Raw genomic sequence first — 18,164 nt, forward strand, 5'->3', positions numbered from 1 at the left:
CATGTCATGTGTGGGGTTTAGGCTTGGTGTGAGCATTGCTGCCTCAACTGTTATTTTGCTGCCTTCCCCTATGGGTCCTGTAGCAGAGGTAGTCACTGCTCCTTGGAGCCCTGAGTCCCCTCTGGCAGGTGAAACCCACCTGTTTGCCCTGCAGTAGGGATGTCAGCACACTGCATCAGATTATCCCAAATGTCTGACAGGTCTCTCCCTCAGCACGTGGCACTGCTCTTGCTGCAGGGAGGGGCTTGCTGCTGCATGGCTGTAAGTCCCTGGGCATGGTGCCTTGTATCTTTATTCTCCATCAATACATGCACTGAAACTTAGTGATTGCAATTACATAATGTCCTCTGATTAACAGTTCTTCAGAGCAATGTAGTAGTAGTATTACTACTGTGGTTTATGTTTGTTTATTTGGGTTTGACAGGAAGCATACTGAGGTTTAATTTGCAAACATAACAAATATTCAGTGCTACAAGACCACATTCCAGCTGCCTGCTAATTAATTATTCCTGATGCAAGGCAAGACCAGCTATGTTCTGTGAGACTCATCCAGTTTGCAGATTAACAAAATGAGAATTAGTAAGGCTCTGCAGTATTTACATGATAGATCAAAGTCCTGACGTCTTTGAGAAGTACTCTTACATGGCTAATGACTACTATTCCTCCAAGATTAAACTTATGCTTGTGAAGCTGTGCTAAAGAGCAAATGATGCAACTACTTCAGTTTGTCAAACTCCCTTCTTGAGTTGAATATTTAAAACTGTGGTACTTCTACTGACAAACTGCAAGCTCTCTGTGCAAGCTCCAAAGCTGTTCTGTTATTTCAGAGCTCAGTATCATCCACTTCAGTTGCTTGTATGAAATAGTTGAATGGTTTTAGTTCACTTTTTCATAGCAAATAAGCCACTAGAGTTGATATCTGAGTTAGAAGTGTTAAGAGAGGAATCTTGACAAAAAATAGGAAGAGTATAATCCCTATATTGGGATACATGCTTGCTTTAGAATTTGGGAGATCCCTGGGCTGAGGTGGGGTGGATCCCTATGGACAGTGGTCATCCTGCAGAGCAGCAGGGGACTCCAGGCCTGCTTCAAGATGTGTGTGTAAATCCAGTCAGTCAAGTGAATTTTGTAAGTTTTGTGGAAGCCCCAATTAGATGAGAACACCTCTCTATACCTTTTATGAAGGGATAGAGTAGAGGCTGTGTTATGAACTTGTATTGTGGCATCTTCCAGATTCACTTCTGTCAATTACTTTCATCAGAAGCTGCAGCAATGTTACAGTCTTACTGAGCGTGTAGAAGCACAGCCATAAATAACACAGGTGTCCTATAAATAATCTGGGACTTGGCCAGTCAGTCTCAGTTACACTGAGATGCTTCCAGATACAAATATCCCATAGAATTTAATATCCCGTTTACTTCTCGGCATGGTTACGTTTATGTGGTGACTTGGCAATAGTTTTTCAAAATGTCAGCAGTTTTCAATTAGTTCCAACTCATAAATGAATTATTGCAGCAGCCAGTGTTTGGAAGCCAAGTGCCCTGTCCCCACTCGCTCAGCACTGGGGGGCACAGTTTTGTCAAGTTCAGTGTCACAGCTCCCTGTGCTGTGCAGGGAGGGCCTCACATCACACAGCTCCTGCCAGACACTCAGAGATGTCAAGGTTGGAAACAAATCACATCTGTTTCTCTTTCAGGCAACAGTTACCAAGGTCATGGCAATTTTGACTTCCCGCATGGGAATCCTGGTGGCACATCTATGAATGACTTCATGCATGGGCCACAGCTGTCACATCCCCCAGACATGCCGAGCAGCATGGCAGCTCTGGACAAACCTCTCAGTCACCCCATGCAGGAATCTGTAAGTAATGATGCTGGGCACACAGGTTCTCCTTGTTTGGGGGTAAGGAGCTCTCGTCCAGCTGATGGACTCACCTTAGGAACTGCTTTTACTTTCTGTGGGTTCCTCACTTGGGAAGTTGGTGAAATAGAGTAGTCTTGAGAAATGCCAGAAATGCCAATTTTTAGTTTCTGGCCATTTTGAGTTTTTGGAGAAGCATTTCTGCACTTTTTGAATTGTCATTTAAGCTTGTTTATCTAAAAGAAAGAACCTGGCTCAGTATGCTTGTATTAATCTTTGTGCTTTGCTCTGACACATGAAAAAAAATGTACTTCATTCTGTAGGCCAGCAGGACTGTGAATATCCATCTCCAAGAGACAGTTTGTTAAAGCAAGATATTGGATGACTTCAGAGCAGGGACAATATCTTCCCTGGCTTTTTCTCTGAGGGCAAAATTTGCATCAAAGCATTTTGTGGGGGAATTCTACTCAAGTAGCATGAAAGGCACTTTTAAACTTTTGGTAATAGGACAAGCTTGCAGATTTCAAGGAGAGACACTGCCACTGGTCTGAAAATATCAATGGAAGAGACTGAAAAGTAGAGGTTCCTCAGGTCTCAGATGGTGAGGCAGAACTGTGTATTGGAAAAGCAGCTTGTTCAGAGCACTGAGTTTTCTATACAGAACTTTATATATCTCCAGAAAATGCAGTACTGCAGCAACTAGGTGATAGAAAAGCTACCCTACCAGCAGCATTTAGCTCTTAGGCATGGTTAGTCATCTATTTTAACTCTGTGTGTGGGGTGTGTATACATCCTTTTATGTTCATTTAAGTTGCAGAGCAGGGGGCTTAAAGTGCACTGTTACTGCACAGGAAGGATGTTTAACTTGACAAGTCATATGTGCCGTGTCTTTAGTGAATCCTAGAAAGTACAATTTCAGAATGTAATGAGGAAACGTGGTAGCAGATGCTCAGCAAAAGCCTACTCAGTCAATGTCTCCTCTAGCTGGCAGTGGGTTTTCCAAGGAGGATGGTGAGAAATAGAAGAGAGTGGAGAAAGAGTTCTTCATCTAGTTTGGAGAGAGTCCAGGTACCAAGACTGTCTGCAGAGGAAGAGTCCAGAAACTGTAATGACTTTACCACTTTACAGGCTGATAAATGAGGACAAACATGCTGTAATTTTGCATTGGCAAATTCTGCATACACAGCACAGAGTGGTCAGAATTCTCTGCACAAGAATCAACCACACAGTATCAGAATACAGTAGTGAGAGGAAATGGGTGAACCAGCCTGAACCACTCACAGCTGCTTTCCTTCAAATCAAAGTCACAAGGAACTATTCTTTGCTTCCCATTATCTGGCACCTGCCTCTACCTTTGCTGTAGTTGTTGCCCTGGTGAAATTTCTGAAGTGGTAGGATATGAAGTAGTTGAATATAAAAGTGAAGAATTTGTAGCTTTCTGAAAATGGGACTGTTTACGTATAGCAGAGGTGAAAGTTCCTCAAGGCTATGCATGTTCCAGAGCTCTGGGAGTGTATCTAGGCAAATGTTAATGGACTTCCAGTTCTGTGGGCCAGTCTGTAGCAAATCTAATACTTGCTTGTGATAGCTGGCAATTAAAGGAAACCATTGCCTCACTTCTCCCTCATCTATCATGCTACTCAAGCAATATCATTTGGGAATAGGAAGCAGTGCTAAAGCAGATTCCTACATTATGTCAGTGGCTGGTTTTCTGTAATGAGAATCAGTTTTCAGGTCTTTTAGCAGAGGAGAATTAGATTAACCTTGTCAATGTGGCTGTGCAGTTTTCAGTACACATTTGGGGACTCTTAGTGCTCCTACACAGCCTTTCAGTGTTATAAAATCTCTGCTTTTCTCTTTCTTTCTTATCCTCTGTTCTTTTCACTCAAAATGAACTGTTTGTCTGTAGCAGACACTCAAGAAAAGACATCTTTTAAAATCACTGCTTTTAGATAAATACATGCCTTTAACACATGCCTAAATTGTGTAGTTGCATGTCTTTAAAGAAACACTTCATACAAAAACAACTATAAACAAATGGTGTGATTTGAACCAAGGTTTTAAGGTATTGCCTGTGCTCTTCTCTGGCTTTGTCTTTCCTTTTACACAGCAGCTTTTTGTAGTTTGCACATAGTATTCACTTTGGCCATTTACAAGGGGAGTTGGGATTGGATGTTTTGTCCTTTTAGACCTGAGGTCTCTCTTACTGGAGCTGAATGCTGCTGAGGAAGTTCCTAGCAGTCCTATTTTGAAGATTTATGTGGTGGCTCTTACACAGTGGTAGGCAGAGAAAGTTGATCCCTCCAGACATACTCTGTAGGTCACTCCAGGAAATGCAGATATTTGCCCAGTATATTTAGGGCTGGGTAACCAGGGATGGATCAATCAGAATTTCTTTCCCTTAACATTGCTGTTCCATTCCTATAGAAGAAGAAAAAAATCAGGATCTGAAACATGACCAGAATACCTCTTCCCCAGCACAGTGTTGTGAGACCTGTGGAACAGATACCACATTGCAAGAGTGTGAGATTGCTGCAGAACAGCTGCCACAATCATGGCAGCTCCTGTTTGTTTTCAGAAATTGTAACCACATTTTAGACAACAGAGAGAATTCAGTTAGCTGTAGTTTAGTGTTTCTTGCAGACAGTGTAAGGAGGGACTGAGCAATGGATGATGACGCCATAGGTTCATACACTCAGGGAGGTGATATGAGCTGGTGCTACTGTAAAAAGTCATTGCCCTTGTTTCTATTTTCACTTTTCCTCCCTCTCAGCAAAAGTGTTACTGCAGCCATGAAGTGATCTGGACCCAGGTACTGATGTGACTGGAAACTAATTCAGGGGCAGGGTGCGGAAATTCAGTGCATGTCTACAAGGTTTCACCTTGCAGACATGGCAAACAGGTGGATGGGAAAAGTGGCCAAGAACATCAGCAGGGTAGGCAGGATGGCATGTTTTAACAGTTTTGATAGCTAACACAGCAGAAGAGTTGGTAAAACTGTGACCCTGGTAATGGAGAGAGATATAAACCATTGACTTAACCTGGTGATTTTTTCCCACTAATAATTTTCTTCAGAGACAGAAATAATATTGCTGTGCAGTGGGGGCTCTGTTGCTTCACAGCTGTACATCTCAGCACTCCTAGAGGTCACTGTTGGGCTGTAGAGCTGTGCTGCTCTGTGCTGTTAAGCTGAAGATGTAGTTGTCTGCTCGAAGCTTTTCTTTCATAGACTGTAAATGCTTTAAGAGCGCCGAAGCTTCTGCCACTAAAAACAACTCTGGAATTATCTTATTATTGTGCAAGCAAAGGCAACTTTGTTAGACTCTGGGTCAGTGCTTTCAGAATAAAATGGTGGGAGTTGCAGGTGCAAGCTAAACATACCCAAAGTGTGCTGCTTACAATGTGTTTCACCATAGAATAATTATAATCAGTTAGCTGAATGCAAATAGAAAATGTTCCCATCCTGAGCATTTTGCTTTCTCACTGAGGGGCTGGTGGAGTCAGTGGCCTAAGTTGGATGGATTTGGAATCTGCAATGGCTCTTCAAAGACTATGATTGCCCTCAGTCTTACAATAAACAATTAGTCCCTCTACACCCATTGTCTAAGGACCCAAGTGACTGTGTTGTCAGCTAAATATATATTTAAATCCTTGCCTGTATAAACACAATGTAGTATTTCTAACCTGCTTATTTGTAAAACTCTCATATGGGACAGAAAGCCAAATACCATGCAGGTAGAATAATTTCCACAAACCTTTGTAATACCAAAGTATTGAAAAGGACCTCCATGCAGCTGAGTGTGACTGTCCCAATGGATGAGTATTCAAGTTTCGGTTTTCCTAAGAGTGGTGAAAAGTATTTTTTAAAATACTTGTTTCTCTAATTTTTTATGGGAATATTTAATTAAATTTTGTAATAACCTCCCTTTTGCTTTCTGAAGCTGAAGGCTGAAGTTGAGATAACACTGCAGTTTATGTGATATGAAAGGGTGAATACTTACATAGCATTTTGCTGGTTTCTGTTGGCTTGGCTGGATGAATTTCATGCTGTTCTATGTATTTGTTCTTTTATTTCAGCTTCACTTTGTCCAATATGTAGCATTCCTCAAAAAATGTTTACATTTTTTGTTTCTCCATATGCCCAATTAACATGAGATATCTGATTCTGAAGCATTCAGACACTTCTTTCGCATGGCACCAAGGTCAAGCCCCAGAGAATCCACTAGCATTAAATGTGACATGCAGCAGAAGGAAGAATTGGGCTTGTGCATTTTTATTGCTTCTCTGTCATGTGAGAAAGACTTTTCCCTCTTTCAGTAATAGGGTTAGGAAGACACATGTGGATTGGTAGTTTATTCCCCACAGAAAACATAAAAAACCACTAAGCTCTTGCTAGACAATTCATCCACAGCATGAATACAAAGCAGAGTGTGATTGTTGGCTTAGTTGAAGCTAAGGCTGTGTATTCTGCAGTCAGCAGGTGTGCAGCCACCCACAGCAGCTCGGCTCGTGGTGGGGAATGTTCTTCCTGAGTGCCTTGGTTCTGTCAGCCATCAGAGCCCAGGAATATCAGCAAGGAAAACCTTCAGCGTTTCACAGAGGTTAACAGGGCATTCTGAGAAGAAAAGGAGGGAAGGAGGAGGGGAAGAGCTGGTGTTTGCAAGATGTTTGTCAAGAGCTGAGACAGGAATAGGCTGCAGTGTCAGGAAGCTACTGAACAGGGGAGCTGAGCAGAAATTATGCATTTTCTCAGGTAATGAGTTTCCTGGCATAGGGATCATTCAACAAATTCTCTGTTCATTCATAACGTTTTTTAGGGCAAAAGCATCTGCCTTGGTAATGCTGAGCAGTGCCCATAAGCCTCCTTCCCTCCTCTTTGTGGTGCACTGTTTTGCATCTTCATATACAGTTTTCCACATTACAAGGAAGCAAACCAACAGCACAAGCTCAATGTGTTTTTTCCCCTTGCAGACAACCTTCAAAAAGCTGAAACACTTCCTCCAGCATTGGGATATGGAGTTTCCTTTTCCAATGGCGCTTTTTTACTTCTTTTTTTTTTTGTTGTTGTTGTTTGTTGATTGGTTTTGCTGGGGTTTTTTGATGTGTGTGTCATTTTTTAATTTATTTTGTTTTATAACATGCAGTTACAGAGTCAGGCACCGCGAGCACTGTACCTTGTGGCCTCACTTTCTTTTCCTGCTTTTTTCCTCCTCCGCAGATCCCTCATCCCGGCAGCACTGATCAGTCCCATACTTCCATGCAGCAAGGTTTGCACGTCCCTCACCCCAGCAGCCAGTCAGGGCAGCCATTACATCACAGCGGGCCTCCTACCCAGCAGTCCCGGCAGCCACCCCCGGCCGCTTCTAGCAACCATCCACACAGTGACCTGACCTTTAACCCCTCCTCAGCCTTAGAGGGTCAGGCTGGTGGACAGGGAGCACCCGACATGCCGGAGCCCTCGCTGGATGTAAGTCTGTGTCATACTCTCATCTGCCTGCCATAGCGTGTGCTTCCATCGCGCGGGAGGGCGGGGAGGGCAGGGGCCGGCGCTGCTTCCACAGCACATGCCATCCCTCATGCTTTGGTACATGGGCACCGGTGCTGCAGCCGAGGTGACAGGGCACTCCTGACCTGCTGGGAGAACAGATGGCTCTGGTTGGAGCAGCTGCGTGGTGTGCGAACCATAAGCCTCTTCCTTGCACCGAGGCAGGCGTTTCTTTAGGCAGCAGCTCGGGCACCAGGCCGGGAGCCATCTCCTCCCTTCCCACCTCAGCGCTGGTTGGGCTGTGCTCTCCTGGACCCTGAAGCTGTTGCAGTGCCTGGATAGGAGGAGGGACACAGCTGTATGAGGTTCTGACCATGGCATTGCTGTGCCAAGTGAGCTCTGCACTGAGCCCTGCAGCATGTCCTGGCCAGCTAGGAGCAGGGTCTGTGTTGGCCCACCCTGTGACACTTTCCCTGCTCCCTGCTGCCAGAAACCATCTGTGCCCTTCCAAACCTGCTCTTGTGGGTAGCTCAACAGCATAAGTTCGTCCTCCCAGTACACCACACAGGGACGTAAACAACATGGACATTTTCAGCCTCCTTAGCCATCATGAGGGGCAGCTCACAACTAACTGAAGTCTAGTTTTAAGGCCAAAAGTAGTCTTCCATTTCTTAACATTGATTCAGTGGAGTTGGAAGTGACTTACTTGAGGTATATCTCTCTGGTTAGCCATCTACCTCCCAAAATATAAATCCTCAGCACTAGGATTGGATTTTTGTTTGAGTCATGCATTCCTTTATGTGTATCTTCTGTCTGTTCCAAAGTCTGCTGCTGCACAGTTAATTTCCTTAGAGATGTGTTCGCTTCTGTGCCTTGGATTTATATCTGTATTTGCTGTTGCTGTATACTTGCATCTCCCCTGTCACACAGGAGCGCTGGGCTGGCAGGTAGCCTCACAGGGGAGGGAAGGGGTTAGGGGACAGGTAGAGGCTCCAGGATGCTGCAGGAACAGTGATCAGTGAGGCAACTTCTGCTGTTTCACACAATATGGTTGTGTGCACATCCTTTAGGAACAATAGTTCATGTGGCAGTTGAAGTTCTGAACCCTTAAGGATACTGTCTGAGCAATACTGAAAGGTGAAATAAAAATGTCTCTTTTTTTCTTCTAATATTTAAGAATCATACAGTATTTTGTTATGTTCTCATTCCTTGGTGAGAAGCAAAGTACAAAACTCTGTACACTTACACAGTACTGTGGTTATCACTGATGGAGGATTGCTGATTTCTTAACAGGAGGCAAATGCTGTACAGTGTGGGAAATAAACTTACTGGAAATACCTGTGATCCTGATCAGATGGATTATTTTAATGGGTGTCTTGTGGCTGAATAAGGTCCCACGCAGCAAAGCAAACAGGGCACTGTACTGTGGGCGACTTGACCCACTCCCTACTGGCACAGTCACAGTCATTCTGCAGGAATTCAGTGAGATGCAGTCTGAGATTTAACCTCGGTTAAAGAATCCACCTCATATGGATGCAGGCACAGACAGGGGAGATCTGCACGGGGACTTCAGACAGCAGAGACTCAAGGCTGAAATCACTGGTTAGACCTCTCTCCATTTGCACTTCAGGAGCACAGGGTACATGTCTCCAAACTCTACCCTAAATCTGGCACATTGCTGTAGCTTCTGTCCCCATCACCCCCTCACAGGCCCTGGCACCCCTCTCTCTTCTGTCCCTGCTGCAGCACAGCACTCTCAGTTCCCAGCAAGTCTTTCCCGAGGTCTCTGGTTTTCACACCAGTGGTGCAGGAGGCCAGCTCTGCTGCTGCCTGACCCCTCTGACTGAGGGAAGCTGAGGTCATCCTCACAACTCAGAAGACTTCAATTTCACATACTGAGCATATTGCTTAAAACTTCCACTCTCCTTAAACTTTTTTAAAAATCCCTGGAGAATGAGTCTCATAGATGATTCAAATTTTTAAGAACAAGTTGTAAAATTGTAGGACAGATTCAATAACTTTTTTATTTCTCCACACTTGGTGGGGCTGCCATTTTCTTTGGACTTTTTTTTTCTTTTTGGATTTTTTATGATATACTCATAAAAAATTATGATAGGAGGTGAAGTACATTTAAAAATCTCATATCTCCATACAATGACAATAGCATTTTTACCATGAATAAAATGAGGTGGTAGCTTAAGAAGAAGAATCCTTCTGGTAGATTCTGTTTATGTAAATTTGACATTGCATTTTTTCAAAATGCTTAGAAAGCAGTAAACTTTTTTTGGCATTTCATGTTTAGCTTATTGAAAAATTTGTTTATCCATATAATGTCAGAAGATGAAGTTTCATTTGCACAAGAGTAATAGAACCATATAAACACAGTATCTATTTGTTAAATTGAAGTGGTCAAGCTTTTGGTTTTATAATATTTGAAAACATTGAACAACTTAAAATTAATTTCTTATACCTACTATTAAGTTTGTTAAAACAGTCCATATTTTTCTGTCTTTAAAACAATGCAGAACATAAAAGGGCTTTATTACGATCTGTTGCCTGTCAATTCTTTATATATGACACTTTTATATTTGCCTAGGAAAGGGTGAGATGCATTATAGAGCAGAAAACATTGCCTGATGCACAACCCAGGAATTATGATGTGCTTGTCATCTGTCAGATCAAAAAGAATGTGTTGTGATGGTTTATTTCCATTTTCATGGAAATACAAATTGAAGTCCCACAGCTATTCATTTTGGTAAAGAACTGTGCAGATTAGGTCATCTTCTGTTGGATGGAGTGTTACACCTGTGACCCTTTAAAATGTCTGGAATTGCATGTAATGCTGTAGTCAAGTAAGTACTTCCAACCACTGTAAACTCCTGCCACAGAAAGGAGAAGGACTTGCCCAGCTGCCTTGCCACTCCTCTCTCCATCCTCCTCCTTAATTGTTTTTCCTTTTTACTTTCCCTGATTTGTTGGTTGCTTTAACCCTGGGTGAGTTCCCTGCTGCAGGTCACTGTCCCACAGCTTAGATCAGTGCACTGAGGAGTTACTAGGAGTGAGCAAAGGACAGGGCTGCCTCCTTCTGTGGAGTTGCAGGCTTTGGGTGGCCATCAAACTGATGTGTGAGAGCCAGACCAGCCTTTGCCCATCTACCTTAAAGCTCAAATATGGATTACTCAAAGTGCTTTTTTCAAATGTTTATGCAGTGTTTTATAGGAAACATCCGTAATGAGCATTTATCCAGAAGGTTTTGTCAGCATCATGAGCCAGGCAATATGATGGGGAGGTGGATTGAGAAACCCTAACTGAGACGATAATGTAATTCACAGGTGAAAACTGAGTCACAGAGACTTTCACGAGCAATTGGATACTGCATCATCTGAGGGTGTTAGGCTTGTGACACTGCCTTCTGTTTTGTTTGGATATATTGTTATGAAAACCAGATTCCAGGAATGTGTGGTGTTTAGTCCCTTTCTTTTCTCAGTTGTGTTTCTGTTATCTGTAATTTTTATTTTATCTTTGTATTTTATAGCTGCTTCCAGAACTCACAAATCCAGATGAGCTGCTTTCATACCTGGATCCTCCTGATTTGCCAAGCAATAGCAATGATGACCTTCTGTCTCTCTTTGAGAACAACTGAAACCATGTGTATTCTCCCATCCTTTTCACTTGTTCACACGTGTGTGGCTGCACAGCGAGGAATCTTAACACTCCTTTTCCACAAGAGAAGAAAAAAACCTCACAACTCGATCCAATGGTGCACTCCCTGCTTTCTTCATCTCAGAACTGCTTTTGTTAGCTTCAAAGACTGCGAAAGTGACGGGAGAAAATAATACAAAAGTTAAATAAATGCAGTAATCTCCAAGTCTGCCATGCTACATGTGACAAAGAAGCATAGACAGTTGTGCAGCTATTGGAAACCCCATTTGGTGTTCATGCTCTAGAGAGAGAGTTCTGTGATAAACATAGTGTGAAGTATCTTGGCAAAACCGAATCTTGGCAAGGGAAGAAAAATCAACAGAATGGAACTGTCTTTAATTGACCCGTCTCAGAGTGTCTTTACAATGCTTGTTCTTCCATGTTTTTGAAACTGTATCTCCCTCTACCCCACCTCTCCTCTGCCCCCCTCCAGCCATGGGTTTGCCTTGGAATAATTGTCCTGGCCACATACAAAATGAAAAAAACCACCTACAAAGCTCAAAAAAGCACAAATCCTACAGTCAAGTGGCAAAGTTAGGGAAGACACACAGGCCTGTCAGAGGGAGCCAGCAGTGTAGCTAATGCCACTTCAGTAACGGAGTCCTGAGCTCTGCAGGCCGCAGCCGTGGGTGTCGGGATTTCTGCAAGCGCAGGGATCTTTACCATCTCTTTGCAGAGGATTCCTCTGGCCCAGCACACAGATTGGAAGCACCCAGGAAAAAATTTTTTAAAGTTTGCAGTGTTTAGGGATTTTTGTGATTTGGTTTCAAATCAGTACCGTTTCTGACTGCGTTAACATCCAGCTGTAGAGATTGCTGTAATAGATCTTTTTGCCATGTATGCCATACATAATGGAAAAGAGAGGGAGGGGGGATGCAAACCAAACTGTTCCTGATTATTACCTACAGCCTTCGGTGCCCCAAGAGTTTGTGTCACTGTCTGTACTGCACAATGCATAGTAAGACAAGCTGGGTTGAAGGCAGCGAGGAAATCATTGCAGGATGGAGGGAGAGTAACATCATTTTCTGCATAAATATTTTTAATAATCAGCTTGAGAAGGGGCATTGACATTGGACAGACGTCTTACAGCTTCATTTTAGTTTTGCTTTGCATTCTGTTTTCGTGACTGTTACAGACACTTCCGCCTTTTCCTTTTCTCCTCCTTCAGTTTCTTTTTTTAAACTTTGGCTGCTGGGATAAGCTCTTTCTTCTGAAGGACTGAGTGTGGGGAGAATAAGTACCTGTCAGTAGATTGCTACTGCCCTCAAGAGACCCTGCTGCCACAATTACTGTCTTGCCCCTGTGATCTTTGCTTCTCGTGTGGTTGCTGCTCCTGCATGAGCTTCCTATTGCTTCTGTGCCCATTTCTGTGCTCTTTGTCTCTCTCTCTCTTATAAATGATGTACAGTAGCTGTGTAAGAAGTGCATGTGTGCCAACTTTGCCCTTGTGGTGCAACATTTCAGCTTTCCCCCACTGTACAGTTACTGGTTTTGTTTCTTTTGATACTAAAGCATATTTGACCCTACTCCTTTTCCTCTTCCCAAATATAATCAAACACCCTTCATTTGCTCGCCACAATGCGTTTTAAACTGAAGTGCCAGGCAAAATTTTCTTTGTTCCTGTCAGTTTGACTAGATAGCTTCCTAGCCCTCTGTGTTTAGTTTGCAGTGCTGTAAATGGCATGCTCTGTGCTTACGACTCTGGATTTGCTTTGCTCACCAAAGTCATATTTGTAAATTCTCTGCATTTTTTGTTTCATTTTGCTCTTTTTGTAAACGTTTCCCACTACTGCTGTACATGCGTTGTGGTATATATATGCTAGTCAGCAGCACCTTGCTGTAGATATTAAAGGAAATGGCGGTTTAGTTCTTTTATTTTCCAGTAGGAGTATTGAATCTGTCAAATGTATTATGTAGAAATGGTCCCACACTTATATTTTTCCTCTTTCAAGTTTTTTTAAGAAAGGCGCTGTTCATTATGCAAAATCAATTATTTTAAGAATTGCTATTGTAAATATCTTTGTGAATATTTTAGTATCGTCTTTGATAATATTCAACATTTTCATGATCTGGTTATACTTTTGCTGGTGTTTTTAAATACCTTGTCTGAAGAAAAATATGGGTCCTTTTTTAAAAAAGAAAATTGAGGGTTCTTTAACAGAATAAGGGAGTTGGGTTTTGGGTTTTTTTCCCCCCTGTTTTCTTTTGGTAAGTTAGCCCAAATTTCATATCCATTTATGTGATGAATGAATTGATACATGAGGCAGTACCTGGATAATCAGGGCCCAGCTCTGTCATGGAAACTTAATTGTGTTTGCCTAGGGAAAAAGTAACCCAAACTGATCAACCAGTGTTCATTGACTGTGGGTGATCGTGAGCTGGTAATGGCAGAGTTTGTTCATTTGCCCAAGTGAGAAGAACACGTAGGACCAGCTGTCTGACCAGGTAAAGATGCACTAAGGCAAGCAGCAAATCTGTATGGTACCATATTTATATCGCTGTACTGGTGCTCCATTCTCTGAAACTGGGGCAAAGACACTTAGGGATGTTGGTGGGTGGGGGAGGGAAACAGTATAGTATATTTTATTCTGATTAGAAGTGTCTTTTTTCTTATATAGGCTTGACAACCTGTAGAGGATCTGTGCAGAATATTAAAGATACCTTGGTGTAATACATGGTAATATGGTTGTGGTGTGGTTCTGCTATCACACAATTCCTAGGAAAGACCATTGTTCAGTTACTGATACAGATGTGTTGTGTAGCCATTTTCCTGTAATAGTTTCCCCCTGGTTTTTTGCTGCATTTTTTATATAAGTCTGGAAGTCATGTGCAGAGGTGGCTAATGATAAACTGACTTTATGCCCTTAGAGTTAGTTTTTTTCTATTTGCGGAGTAAGTTCCTTAAGCCATAGGTTTGGGAATAAAGAAGATTTCTCCCTATTAGTTGGAACTGGTTGCTCTGATTCTTTTCATTGATTCTATTTCATGTTTCATTCTCCACTGATTCCTGAGCAGCTAAGTTAGTCACCTAAAATGAATTTTCTCTTAAACACAATATTAGTATTTTAAGCCAGGTATGTTAAGGATTGACCTTTTGCTAACTGCTAGTATTTAAAATGTATCATTTAAAAGTACCTGTTGGAAAGCATAAAGGGAAAAAAAGCCCCATAGATATTAGCAATATTTTTGAAGCAGTGTTGACATCTGCTTTGTACAGTAATAGATAATTAAAGCGGACAGTTGACATCTTTAAACTTGCGGAAATGTTTGGTTTCTAAGCAGAACTTAAAAAAGAAAGTACAATTTTTACCCATCACCCAGACGTTGGACATTTGAGACAGTTTTAAAATTTATCTGTCACCTAAAATCAGGTACTGTATAGTGAAGTCAGTATGAAAAAGCTTCTGAAAATTTAGTTATTTTTTTTATCTGTTCACTGCCGTACTAAAGTTTAGAGAAAAAAACCTAGCAAATAGGGTAATCACAGTAATTTCTTTTAAAGCTTAATTATTATATGAGATTCCAGTAGTATTTTTCTTCTTTTTTTTTTTTTTTTTTTTGTTTTTTTCCTTTTAAAAAGCTTCTGAAAATTTAGTTATTTTTTTTATCTGTTCACTGCCGTACTAAAGTTTAGAGAAAAAAACCTAGCAAATAGGGTAATCACAGTAATTTCTTTTAAAGCTTAATTATTATATGAGATTCCAGTAGTATTTTTCTTCTTTTTTTTTTTTTTTTTTTTGTTTGTTTACCTTTTAATCGTTTCCCTATGGAAGTTCATCTGGGAAAGAACCCACAGAGATCTACAGTTCTGCTGCCAAGACATTATTATAGGACTGACAGTACACACCAATGTCTGCAGCGGAGACTCAAGGGACAGCTGTACATATGTAAATGACAAATAGAGACATGTTAACAGAAATGCATTCATTTTCCTTGGAATGTGCATTGTTTTTATTTCGCAGGAAAAAAAAAGCTTGAAGCTCCATCTTATGTGGAAAATGAATCCTGTTTGTTAGCGTTTGTGGAGTCTCAGCATTTGTTCCACTTTCACTTCTGTAATATACTCTGATCCTTTGTTTTGTTTTGTTTTATCTACATGTAATATTTAGCTTACGTGTACTAGTCTATCACCTGTGTATTTTTAGGGTGCTACAGAAATAATGAAGAAAAATACGGGGATTAAAAAAAAAAAGAAAAAAAAATTGTAACCAAATTCATACTTTGTACAATTTTTGATATCACGATCAGAGGAGAATTAAAAAAAAAAAGTACAATCTGAGGTAACATGCAAAAATGGCCATTGTCTTTGTTTGTACATTGTATGTACAGTACAATGCAATCATTTCATACTTTAAACTGGTCAGAAAAAATAATTGTGATTTTTAGTCTTGCAAAACTGTATGTAGTTAGATGATGTGACAACCTAATATTTATCTAATAAATATGTATTCAGATGAAACCTGTATATTAGGTGTTCATGTGGTTATTTTGTATTTAAAGATCAAATTATTTGACTATTGCTAGACATTTATATACTCTGTTGTAACACTGAAGTATTCTCATTTGCTCATGTTAAATTTTTTTTCCTAAATAAATCTGCAAAATTAAGGTCTGACTAATTGGCAGCTGCTTTGTAAATTTTGAGTTTCATTTTGAAACCATGAACTTCCCCTTTACTCTCCCTGGTTTGAGTTAATGTGGAAGTCAGTTGCATGAGGTGTACCTTTTATCAGAGCAGGACTTGGTGCAGGAAGGGAAAGGTGGGAACCACCCTGGAGACTGAAGATAAAAGAAAAGATTATGAATGCAAATATGGGATCACACAGAAAAAAGTCCCTGCCAAGCAAGGCATTGGTAATTTGTTCTTCAGTATGCAGGGCACTGCCTCTCTCCCAGACAAGTAATAATTACTTTGAAATTAAATCTTTATGTGATATGAATAAGAGGAAAGGATGTCTTCTCTCTGGAATTGGCACACGTGGAGATACTAAAAGACCAGCACCTTTGTTTTAACTTCTTCCAAATTTGATAGTTTTCTTTCAATTGGAACCTGTTATTAAAGTGAAATTAGACAATTTTTTTTCTTAATGCATCTCCATCCTAAAGTTGAAGCATTTGATTTCTAAATGCGACCTTTGAGTTACAAATCTGCTTAATTTACCTACCTGTTCAGCTGTAAGCAGCCTGAATGGTGACACAAGGAGTACTCTCACAGGATAGCAGAAACACACACAGGTCCTGTCCTGGTGGAGTTCTGCACTGAATGGAGCCACAGCCATCACTCACTGCATCTGAGAACTTGGGTTAACAGATCTACTGAGTATCTCTGGATTTACAGATGGTGTTTCTGAAGGCGTTTAGGCAGAGCCCACCTTTGAAATACATTCAAATACCTGGGAACAAACAACCATTTCACAATATGAGTATCCATCTATCTATGCAAGCACTTATAGCAATTATTCCACACCTCCACAAGGGCACTAGGCTTTGTTGATTGGGATACACACACGTATGTGTATATGTGTGTGTGTATATATATATATATATATGTATGTATGTGTAAATCTAGACTAGAGATTTATTTTCTCAAAATTGGAAAAATCATTTGTTTCTGACTCTGAATTTCTGCCTTCCTTGGCGGCACTACCCATTCCAGTGGAGTTTTTTAGGATAACATAATAGAACGAAGTTACTGTGTACACTGTAGTGAATCAAAAAGTATTTATTCATTTCAGCCCATAATTAATAACTGTTTTGCTTTTGGTATTCTGTTTTCCTGGAAGCTCCCCAGAAGTGTCAACAAGACGTAGTGCAAACTGACTTTGGTACTGTACAGCTGGAGGAAAGCTCGTGATGTCCCTAAGCACTGTACATTTTTCAAGCTTACTTTGAAGTCTGCAGAGGCTGCAACAATCCTGAAAGTGGTATTTCTCCCAGCTGTCACCTGAGGACCCCAGGCTAGGTAAGATGTGTGTATACAGTTGATGCTGGTGTCTCCTGTCCCATGTCCTGGCAGTGTGTTCTGTGCGTTGAGCACTCTGCTTCCAGAGAGCCACCTACACAAGTATCTGTCTGTGACTTCTCTGTTAATCCACGTGTTGATCAATTGTTCAACAACTTCAGAACAAGCTTATTTCCCTGCATTTCTTCTCTGCTCTTCCTCATCAGTATGGATCTCTGACTCATGTTATTTTGTTTATGCACATTATATTCTGTTGCCATGCACTTGACTATGCTTTTTACAGGAGTAACACGTTGAAAACAATTAGGAACATGGAAGGGGGACAGACCCCTTGTCTCTTTTCTGCTTGGACAATGGGGATGGGAGTCCTGTGCATAGAGCTGTTTGCTTTCATTTAAAGTAACCTAGTCAGCATATAAAACAGCTGTACAACTCTCACCTGATATTCTATATATAATTCTTTAATTTGTTATCCTCTGTTTCCCTTTAAAATTAAAGCATGTGGTTTTTACATTTGTGTACCTAATATTATATTTGTATGTGTAATTATCCAGAATTCACTTCTCTTTTATCTGCTTAAATTCCACATCTGTACAAATCTTCCTGCATTATGAACTTCCAGTCATGAACCTTTCTTTATTACATTTTTAATTATTACCAATGTGTCATCTCATTACAGTTTTCTATTTTGTGCCACCAAAATCCTACTGACTCTTATGTAGGATACTGTTCCGAATATCTGTCATTGCATCAATGCACTACTCATATTTGTTCTGTCTGAAAACAACACAAAATTTTTCTTGTCTCACGCAGACTACTGAAAGCTTCTGCTGAGATATCTTGTTTTCATCAGTCTGCAGAATTTTCCAGGGGAATATAAAAGTGGCCCCCAAGGAACCTGATCAATGATGCAATTTTGTTTGTAAAGCAAGCAGCCAGCGACTAGGTCACAGCTCGTGCAGGCTGTGTTAGCACACAGCGTGGCACAGCTGGGCTGCCAGGCAGGCTTGCCACGTAGCTCATCTGCATTTCCAAGTACTCCTTGCCTAGTCCATAATTGGTTTCCTACAATTTAAGTACAGCCTTCTGTTAAAACCCTTCCCTTTCATGGACTAGATGGGATAAGGCTCTTCCCCCTGTCTGTTGAACATGTCT

At 41.1% G+C, this 18,164-nt stretch overlaps 1 protein-coding gene across 7 annotated transcripts in view; it reads left to right on the forward strand.

Annotated features, from left to right (window-relative positions):
• The window catches only part of ZMIZ1 (zinc finger MIZ-type containing 1), a 285,918-nt gene extending 272,795 nt beyond the window's left edge, over positions 1-13,123 (forward strand). For 5 of the 7 annotated variants that reach the window (XM_031062587.1, XM_031062584.1, XM_031062575.1 and 2 more), the window contains 3 exons: positions 1,697-1,860; positions 7,079-7,327; positions 10,881-11,393. In XM_031062587.1, the coding sequence (XP_030918447.1) occupies positions 1,697-1,860; positions 7,079-7,327; positions 10,881-10,988 (521 nt within the window). In that variant the 3' untranslated portion in view covers positions 10,989-11,393. Of the gene's footprint in view, positions 1-1,696; positions 1,861-7,078; positions 7,328-10,880 lie in introns of all 7 variants that reach the window. The other 2 variants (XM_005417270.2, XM_031062580.1) reach the window with 1 other exon arrangement.
• The last annotated feature ends 5,041 nt before the right edge of the window (positions 13,124-18,164 follow it).

The sequence above is a fragment of the Geospiza fortis genome, unplaced genomic scaffold (assembly GCF_000277835.1).
Source record: "Geospiza fortis unplaced genomic scaffold, GeoFor_1.0 scaffold130, whole genome shotgun sequence".
In the NCBI taxonomy this organism is placed as follows: domain Eukaryota; kingdom Metazoa; phylum Chordata; class Aves; order Passeriformes; family Thraupidae; genus Geospiza; species Geospiza fortis.